The sequence below is a fragment of the Arachis ipaensis genome, chromosome B05, assembly GCF_000816755.2.
Source record: "Arachis ipaensis cultivar K30076 chromosome B05, Araip1.1, whole genome shotgun sequence".
In the NCBI taxonomy this organism is placed as follows: Eukaryota; Viridiplantae; Streptophyta; class Magnoliopsida; order Fabales; family Fabaceae; genus Arachis; species Arachis ipaensis.
Genome location: NC_029789.2, coordinates 5,008,730 through 5,019,165, shown reverse-complemented (window position 1 = coordinate 5,019,165; position 10,436 = coordinate 5,008,730). Strand labels below are relative to the sequence as shown.

General features: G+C 33.7%; 2 protein-coding genes across 2 annotated transcripts; both read right to left on the bottom strand.

The window, feature by feature from the left end:
- Positions 2-3,224, bottom strand: LOC107640011 (decapping nuclease DXO homolog, chloroplastic-like; the record flags this gene model as incomplete). Its single annotated transcript, XM_016343558.2, has 8 exons — positions 2,780-3,224; positions 1,659-1,915; positions 1,239-1,304; positions 1,054-1,132; positions 822-904; positions 695-718; positions 420-544; positions 2-134 (listed from the first exon to the last, which is right to left on the bottom strand). Coding segments are annotated over exons 1-8 (1,143 nt in total), but the record flags the coding sequence as incomplete, so codon positions are not given.
- Positions 6,889-9,844, bottom strand: LOC107641644 (calcineurin B-like protein 1). The gene is made up of 8 exons (XM_016345127.2): positions 9,553-9,844; positions 8,605-8,739; positions 8,298-8,380; positions 8,137-8,196; positions 7,943-8,051; positions 7,543-7,595; positions 7,360-7,440; positions 6,889-7,269 (listed from the first exon to the last, which is right to left on the bottom strand). The coding sequence occupies exons 1-8, from the start codon at positions 9,710-9,712 to the stop codon at positions 7,090-7,092; spliced, it is 861 nt and encodes a 286-aa protein (XP_016200613.2). The 5' UTR covers positions 9,713-9,844; the 3' UTR covers positions 6,889-7,089.

Genomic DNA, 10,436 nt, shown 5'->3' with positions numbered 1-10,436 from the left:
TCCGGTGGGCCCCTAATTTTGTCTTAATCACAGTACAAAATTCAACATTGGCATTGACATGATGTATCCCCTCTCCATCATCTCTTGTAGGATCTTCAGTGGCAAGGCTCTCAAAACAATATCCCCAATAACATCTAATTGCCAAAACATATAAAACTTAACGCTTGTGCAATGAAAAATTCAAAGTAATTAGATCTTTCTAATCAGATCAAGTAGACAGAAAATAATAGTGGGCTATGAATGCATGCCATTACAGTCATTTCGAGATCAATGCTTCCCTTGACCAAGATCCTTTCCATTTCCCCTGAGCTAAATAATCATGTCTTTGTTGTATATGGGCCTTAGTCTTTCTCCATTGCAATTCAAATTAAAATTTACACGGCCAAGCTTAGTAAAATATAAATATGTAAGCCCTGTACCTCCTGCGATCTAAATCACTTTGTGGTCTTTCTGGTAGTTTATGTACATCAAGATAGACAACACCATTCCTTTTGTGCACCCCCATTTCCCAAGGCTCATGTCGGATATATGCTGTAGCCATAATCTGCAAAGACATTAGCTAGCTCATTAGATCGTCAAGTACTCAGTTAACGTTGAAAACTCACAAGGTTATTACCAGTTAGCTCACCAATTTCCAAATAATGGTATAGCAGTACTCTGACTAGAAGCAAAATAATTCAAAATGAATAAGTACCTTGTTAAGATTGTTGCGGAATGTCTGCAAAGAATGAAAATGAACATGAAGATTAACAGATAACCTTCTGAATTCAGCAATTAATTTGGCTATAAACAAAAAGATTACAAGAAAACATACAACATACCACAAAATGAATGTTGTTTTGAAGTTGGATACCTTTGTCTCTAATGCAAGCAAGAAGGTCACCAAAGCCTTCTGACCCTAAGTCTGCTTAAGGAATAAAAGCAAAAGAAAAAGGATAACTAACATAAACAGAAGCATACATACTTTTCAGGAACAAATCTTCAGAGTAGCATTCGAAATTATTACTTTCAAAATCACAAACCATAGGTTAAATTTTCGGATAAATCACGCACCTTGTTTGGGAATGAATGTATCATAACCTTCATTCAAATCAGCCCCAACATCTTCAGAGATAAGACGCTTAAAAAGCCTCTAAATAAACAGTAAAAGAAAGTACTCATTAGCATAATATCATCACAACCTATTGCACATTCAGTCAAATGGAAAAAATCAAGCAGAAGAGCAACAGATGGCTCACCACACTACGATCATCGAAAAATACTTGTCCACCTTCTACACGACTATAACAGGCAATTTCACAAGGCTATAAAAAAATAAGGAAAAAAATATTCAGAAATGTACATCAAGAACGGGAAATTCATACAATTATACCAAACTAATGTCGTAAGAGATAAAGAAACAAGATATTGACTTCAGTATTAAATCGAACCTGATCAAGACTCAAAACTGTATTATGATCTTGCTGTCTTTTACAGTTTTACCAAACAAACTTCATTTTTCTTTTCTTTCCTAACCACTTTCAACATTGTGAGAAAATCTAAAATTGAGCTTAAAAAAATTATCTCCATAATGATATGTTCGATCACTAACCAAATCAACCAGTAAATTGTTCAATGCAACTGCGGTGAAATATAGGAAAACGTTGGCATTTCTCTACCTCCTGAAAAGCAATGCACTTTCTTGACAGAGTTTCTTCGCTCTTAGACAGCTTCATTTCAGAGACAAACCGTTCATCGTGGCGACCATTGGAAAACCTGTTTCCATACCCAAAATTTTGCCTCTGGGGATATGGTCCAGGACGAGGAAGAAGGCCGGCGCCTCTATCATTCTGATGTCCCGGCTGCCAGCGACCACGACCGCGGCCACCAAAACCCCCTCTACCCTGATTGTTCGTGTTGCGAATGGCAGGCAACACTGCCAGAGGAAACCAAACAAAGCAAGATCAGTACAAAAACAAGGAATTAATAGCTGGCTTAACTTTTTACAATTTTAAGATAATTTACAGAATTTTCATATCAACTGTTTATATGAAATCCTCAAGGCAATATTGATGTTACTCAAGAAGTTTAGTCTTATGTGCACTCCCAAGGACTTATATATGTAGTGGTAAATAACTATATTTTTGTGGTTTTTCTTTCTTTTTCTCTTATAAGTGGTAAATTGTGCTATCTTTCCCCCTCATTCAGTCATTCTATGTTCTCTGGTGGAGCTAAAGGAAAGGGGAAGGGGTGAGAAAAGGAAAAGGAAAAGGTCTTAGCTTGCACTATAAAAGCTAAATCTCCACCTTTCCTTAGGGGGGGATTAGTTGCTAGAAATAATCCATAATCATGAACAAGAACTTTCTTCTTTTCCCAATTGTTGCACCCAAATATCAGCTAATCCCTCACTAGAATTCTAGCTAGATTATTTTCTTTAGATTACCCCCACTTCACATTAAAACAAATTAAGGAAACAATTCAACAATGCCAAGTTCTGTAATCCACTTTAACAATTTTTCAGATGCTGTAATTGTTAGGATGAGAACCCTAAAGTGCCTTCGAGTTGAAGCAAATGAAGTTACACTCCCAAGTCCCAACACAAAACATTTCTGAATCGTCAAAACTATATTTCTCACTTGGAATTATAATTTATATGCTCATTTTCTTTTTCTCCCATCAAAAGGGATATAATAAGATAGTAGCAATAGTTAAGCAACACATGAAGAACAATTGAGCAACATAAACTTTAAAAGTAAGTAAAATAAAAATAAATAAATAACGAAAACAGAGAGAATTATACCGGGAATAGGGTAAGGGCTTTTGACAAGGGTTTTACAATAATCTTCATTGTCAGAGCCAAACAGATCTTTATCTTCATACTCATCATCATGATCGTTATAATTAGCGTAAGAAGCCTTGTTACTTTGCTCCACCTCATCGCCGTTTTCGTCATCGTCATCTCCAGCGGCGGCGCCGCTGCTTGCCGTTCCGCTGCCGGAGGAGGTCGAGTTGGCGCCGCCGCCGCCTTCACCTTCAGTGCCGTTGGAGGTAGAGGCAGAGGACGAGGATGAGGATGAAGCGGAAGAAGAGGAGGACGACGACGGCGACGTTGAGCGGGTCCCATCTTGTTCGTTGTCGGAATCTTCGCCGAAAAGGTCCTTCTCCGAGAAATCCATTTTTTTTTTTTAAACTATAGCTTCTGAGTTCTCATCTGTGTTTTTTTCAGTGTTCACACAGCGTTGTATAATTTGGCCATTGCAACTATTTTCTTTTTTATTTTTTGTCTTATCCTATGGGCCATAAGTGACGGGCCTAGCCCATTAAGATAATGCCTTTCTTAGCAAAATAACATTTCTCTTAACAATTAGGCTAGTGAAATGGTCAATTCATTCGTATATAATTAAATAAAATATTAAGATTTAGATTTAATTTTATATTTATACGTGTAATAATTTATTAATTAATCTTAAACGTTAAACGAAGCTTAGATTTTCGATGAATTAATTTAGGTATGCGGAACTCGAGATTATCGTAAAAGAGCATTCTAAAAAAATGCAACTATTAACTATTCTTTGAAGCACCTGGGTGTGACAATTCATGATTTGATCTTTTAACTCAGATTCGAAGTTTGAATACACTGGGCAAAAAAATATCTCATGGTCAGATACCTTAAGTGAATAAGAATAATACAGGACAAGAAGCCCCACCATTTTGACATCAGATGCTTGAGAGTTGAGAATTATTTAGTAAACAATAAATTATTATATATAGAATTAACTTTAATTTTTGTCATTGGTCAACTAACTTAAATTGGTTAAGGAGCACATATTCTAATATACATTTATTTTCATTTGGGCCTAAACTAAGCTTAAAGAAAAAAAAATATTCATGTTATTTAGAATGAAATATTCATGTTAGTTCCAAATTAAGGAAAATTTATTCATTTTATATCATTTTTTCAGCCCCTAACAAACTAATTAATGTTTGATTTATTTAGAAATTTTTTTAAAATAAATATTTTAATTACGAAAATAGATAATTTGAAGAATTTTTACCGATTTTCGTAATATGTCTTATCTCGTTTACAATATCAATGTTTTGAGTTAGCATGTATCTTGTTTACAGTGTAAACGAGATAAGACATAAACCCAAGTTTACATATCACGTGTGCACACGTATTACGTGGGGAAGAACGAACTCCACATATCTCGTTTACAGTACATGCTAACTTAAAACATTGATACTGTAAACGATATATAGTACGATAAAAATCAATCAGTTATAAAAGGATCTTCAAACCGTTAGTATTCTTCACAAACATCTTAATCCTTCTTCTCTTCCGTTTTTCTTCAAAAAATTTAGAAAAAAAATGTCTAGTGATAATGGTTTCTTTGTTGTGATGGTGTATCTCATCTGTCACATGAGAAACAGCTACAATTGGGTTATATTTGAGTGTGAGAATCCTACGCTGCTGCTCACTTTGAGAGCAAATTATTTGTTTGAATGAACGAGTCTAATATTGACACACGTCAGTGGTGGGGAGAGAAAAGAGATTGGAAGAGTTGGGTATAGGATGCTAGCATCGATAGAAAATTGTATATTTCGGTTTCGTCTATTCTGCCTCAATGGTAATGAGCATGTGCGCCTAATATTTGACGTCCACGGAAGAATCATGGTTGAACAAGTGATAGAGTTTTTTGCGGAAGTTCATGATGTTGGTGGTGGTAATTCTGGCAGCTCAAATTTTGTCCAGGGTGACCCACCTCTTGCACTACGTCCTTTGCACTGTGCTAGTCTAGTGGTAGACATGTACGTTGATGGTGAGGAGTCTCATAAAGAGTATGTTGCCGTTAGCCACGAAAGTGGTTCCTCTGAGAATGATGACGAGAATGAGTTCATACTAGAGATTCCCGTTGGTGGATCAGTTCGACGTCTTTTGTTTGCTCCGCAACAAATTCCTGAGTTATCAGTTGTACTCAACGAGTATCATACTTTGAATTTGGACACGATGCACGTGGTAATTCCATTTTTTAATATGTGGGTGGATGATTACAACACCGATGGAGGTGTGGAGTTTAGGGTTAGTCACAGATTCAGAAGCAGAGAGGCGATACTGCAAGGCATGAAGAATTACAGCATTTGAAAAAGTATTGAGTACCGAGTTGTAGAGTCGGATCGGTTAAAATACCACGTGCATTGCCCGCAATTCACTGATAGTTGTTCTTGGAGTCTCTATGTCGTCCTCCGACAAAATCTTGAATATTGGTAAGTGCTACAGTATTTTAATGCATTATCTTGTTTGTCATCCTTATTATGGTTAGAATATCATTCGATAATATTTTAAATCATTAGGGAGGTGCATAAATTTGGCAGGCCGTATGCGTGTTTAGTCCAATCATGTCTCAGGATCATTGACAGTTGGACAGTAACCTCATACGTAGAATCATCATTCCCCTCATACAGTCCATGAGTCCAGTCCATCAGTTATCATCCCTGTTCTCCAGGATATAGTGAGACAGAACTATCACTTCAAATCGTCATACATGAAGATTTGGATGGAAAAGCAAAAGGTAATTGCGCAGATATATGGTTATTAGGAGGAGTCATTTAACAGTGGCAGCCATCTGATATGCACCTGATTGTTTGACTTGTCAGTCATCAAGTAATCACCGATCAGCAGCATGATGTAACACTTAGTGTACTGTCGGAGGGTGGCTAGTCGGCACAGCTGGCATGTGCCGAACTCGGTTCTGAAGTCATAACATCTTGTTACTAAACGACTCCTTTCTCTGGACACCCTGTTGCTGATCATGAGGGGTTTGGCTTTCATGTCGGACGCCGGTACCAAGTCTGGAAGTCACACAAGCACCCACCCACTAGCTCTCCATTTGTGCGTAACTCGAAGTGGTACGCAACGTCCTAAAGGGTGATGGTGCACTCATCACATGGCAAGTACAAAGTGTGGGTCTCCGGACGCCAGCGCTTCACGAATGCAGTGATCAGAGAGTTGTCAAACTCGAAGTCCTTGAACTACACCGTGTCGCCAAACTCAACCTCCTTCAGATAAGGGACAATAGCGTCCGGTGGTGCAAGAGTGTGAGTCACCCGGCTAAGTAGTAGCAGGCGAGGCCTCTATTTAAAAATAAACTTTTTAAAGAACTTGAATTTCAAACTAAATTCTCTAGCATATTCAAATTTAAAATTAAAAATATAAAATTCGATTCAAAGAAATAACATAACTTAATAAATACGGATAAACAGTAATTAATAAATTTCTTTTATTTATTTAAAAAATCGAATAAAAAGGAAATAAATTAAATTAAATTAAGTTAATTAGTAAATTAATTTTTACTATAAGTAAATTCGACACCTAACAAATATTAATAACTTGCCAACTAACTTATTCTATATTACCTAAAGATAATCTATTATACTCATTTGTTAAAACACTAACCTCGAAGTCGATCGCTCCCGCAATGTGTCAACTATCATTCAGACTATTGATGTCGAGATCTCGTATATCGGCGCACACCATAACGTCCAAACAATTAAAAAATATCAAGAAAACGTCCGAAAAAAAATGAAGGTTAAGGGGATGGAAAGTGGATCAGAAGGCACTGGAACGAGCACGATAAGTCGATAAGTATCTTACTCTATAAATATAAATAAGATAAGACATGTTACGAAAATCTATAAGAATTCTCAAAATTATTTATTTTTGTAATTAAAATATTTATTTTATTTATTAAAAAAACTATATTCAGCGGTTAATAATACAAAATAATGAAACTTTATTAAGATCAGATGAAATTGCACTTAATTCCCCAATATTTTTAAATTACGCGAACATTCTTTAACACTAATTAGCAGGTTCAATTTCTATTAACCTTATATATGAAGGCAAGACAATTAGGAATGAGAATTGAGAAATATGACTCAATTCACAAATGACAATAATATACTACTGGGAAAGGCTACCTATAATCAATCATTATATTAATAAACGCTTGTTATGTTAACATCACTCTCATACTTTTAGTATGAAAAATTAAAGATAAAATGCCGCTTTAATCAACAAATTGCATAACCAAAATTGTGTGCTTTGTCTCGTCAAGCACCAACGTTGTCATCAACCTTAGAGTGAAATACGAAACTTGGGAATGTTGTTGTTATGTCACTCAGGTATGGTAATGTCATTATTTTCAGCAATGATGGATTTTTTGTAACAAAAGCCTCCCATTCATTCTCGTCTATTTTCCCATCTTGGTTTGGGTCTGCCGCCAAGAAAGTCTAGTAAAAAAAAATTAGAATCTGATCATTAATTTTCAAAAGAAAATTTTACCATAAAACAAATAAAATCAATACAAATTATACACTCACCTTGTTTATAATTGTTTCTATCATCTCATCCTGTAACTTCATTTCAGATTCAGTGAGAAGTGCAAGTATCATTTCCTTTACCTATCACAAATCACACAATAATCGAATTGCTCATAATTAAGCAAAATGAAAACTGTTAAATGCTTATGATGATTATGAGAAAATCGTTAGAATCTTCTTTACCTCATGGCGCTCTATAAAACCTGATTTGTCCAAATCGTAGAGTCTAAATGAAACTGTAACAAAAATCCCAAATCAATTTTAGTAATTATTAAAACATATATCACATATCATTATATTAAGAGAAAAGGATAAATAGGTTTCTGACCTTTTATCCTGCAGACATTTTCGTCCTTGATCATTGACAAATACTTTTAAGTTCCTGACCTTCACAAAACTTGGACGGATCAGTCTCTCCGTCCAAATGCCTCCGTCAGGAACTGATCCGTCCAAGTTTTGTGAAGGTCAGTAACTTAAAAGTATTTTTCAATGATTAGGGACGAAAATATCCGCAGGACAAAAGGTCAAGGACCTATTTGTTTTTTTTTCTTGTATTAATATTTCAATTATATTATAAACTTACAATCTATCTTGACTTGTTGAGGTGTATGTGGGTGGAAAACATTGAGTGCTCGAACAAAATCGCCAAAGTCGATAACTCCTTTCTTCTTTACATCAAATAAATCAAAGATCTGCATACAAATTCTAATATTAATTCTAATCATAAGGCGCTTATTAAAAATGGTGCTCATATTTAATTAAATAATAAATACATACTCGACTTGCAAAGAGATTGTCTTTTTCCTTGTTATTGAAAATTGCCAATATAAATTCTTCCTGCAAAGAAAACAACACTACATATTTATTAACCCAACAAGACCTAATAATAATTTAAAGAGGGAAAAAAATAATTAATATACAATTGAAATGAAAATAACCTTGCTTATTAGTCCATCATCAATCACAGATCCACTAATACGTTTAAAAAGCTCAAACAGTGCTTCAACCTCACTAACACTAACTGAAAAAATAAATAAGAAATAAAATGTAATTTAAGTTTACACGAGCAAGCCAGAGAAATAGAACAATTTTCCATGACAAATAAATTAAGTGGTAATCTTTTTGTTTTGTGCATCTAATTAACAGAGTAGGACTCAAAGAAAATCATTAACACCTATTATTAAATTATTATTCGAAGTATAAAATAAAAATTAAAGTAAACAGAGCTATGATTGATAAACTTACAAACTGTTTGCTTCGAAAGACTCATTGGATCTTCTTCTTCCACGGCAATTTGTTTACTTACTTTGGAGCAAAAACAACCCATTTTTTGTAAATTAAAGAGGAAAAATGCACCAAAGCAAGATGCCACAGTTTTACCCTGTTACCAATGACAAATCCAGAAAATTTTAAACGCAGAAACAACCCATTTTTTGTAAATTAAAGAGGAAAAATGCGCCAAAACAAGATGTCATAGTTTTTTCGAAGGTGAATTATATGATAAAGATGTAAGTTTACAGATCTTTTTTTGTATGGGATGAAAAAGAGATTGAAAAAGCTATGACCCATATTTTGAACAACAATAAAATAATAAAAAATAACTATAAAAAGAATTTATATTCTTTCTCTATACAACTTTAATCTGTATAGTACTATATCCCTTTTCCGAATCTGAATTTATCTTGTCGCCAATAACAAATCCAGAAAATTTTGAAGGCAGAAACAAAAATAAAAAAAGAAAAAATTCTAAACAAATTCACGGAAGTATTAGTTAGTAACATACAACTCATCATTCCAAAAATTGCATGCAAATTGGGAGGTAATTTTGCCCTAATTATTCAAAATGTTTAATCATTCAGAAGATTAAAGAACACAATTTCACGTGATGCAACTAGTAGCCCTTAATTAGCCATTAAATCTGCTAATTCTGGAAAAAAAAATTGAGCGCATTTGATAACTTTTGGATAACTAATAATGATGTATATAAATTTTTACTTAACCTTGAAAGATTCACCGTTAACCTATTAATGAATCAAGTCATGGAAAATGGGTGCAAAAACTAGAAAAGTAATTCTCCTAACATATAAATCAAATTAAACCATAGCATAGCATAGTTTTCACGCAAAAACATTAATGGCAATACTAGTGTCAATTGCATGATTATTCAACATTGAAAAAAAGAGAGAGACTCACAAATTGGAAATTGTTGTGGCGCAAGCACAAATTTGCGTGGAAGAATTTTTTGAAATTTTATAGAGAGAGAGGTATTAGGGCATTGATGTTTGTTATTTTGGTTACATGAACAAGAAGTGCTAAGCTGGGAATATTCTAGTGTTGTACTATGTTTGGACATCCCAAATTTGGTTGTTCCTTTACACCGCTCCCAGTTCAGATTTGGAATGAAAACACACCTAAGAGGGTTTCCCAATTACAAGTTTACAACTACCCCCACTAGGAACAACAAAACATGCGAGGAACAAAAGGAAATATAAAAAAGTAAATAACAAATTCAAAAGCACGTGAGAATAAATAACAAATTCAAAAGCATGTGAGAAGAGAAAGATAGTCCTGATCCATTACTCAAAATGAGCTTCATTTAATTCGTTACTCAAAATGAGAATAATTCAATATTTATCGCATATATGATAAAATTGTGAAAGAATAAGAAAAAAAAGTAGGAAGAATATTATACTTTATATTTTTTGATTGATTGAATTGAATTGTATTATGAAGATAAAACTAAATATATATAAAGCATTAGTTTAAGAAAGATAAAAACAAATAAAGATAAGATAAGAACAATTAAAGATAAGATAAGATAAAATAATAAAGACTAAAATTATAACTGAATTGATGTATTCTATTGCGTTGAATTTGTGAGTTACAAGACTTCTTTATTGTTGTTATGGGCTAAGATGGAAGAGTAGTTTAATATATATGATTAGTAATAATCTGACCTAATTCTGAATTTATAAAAGAAGACTATTATTAATGAATTATAACTCAAATAACATAGTCTCTTCATATTCACATAACAAGTCGTGAATTTAAATTTTTATATCTTCGAAAAAAAAAAA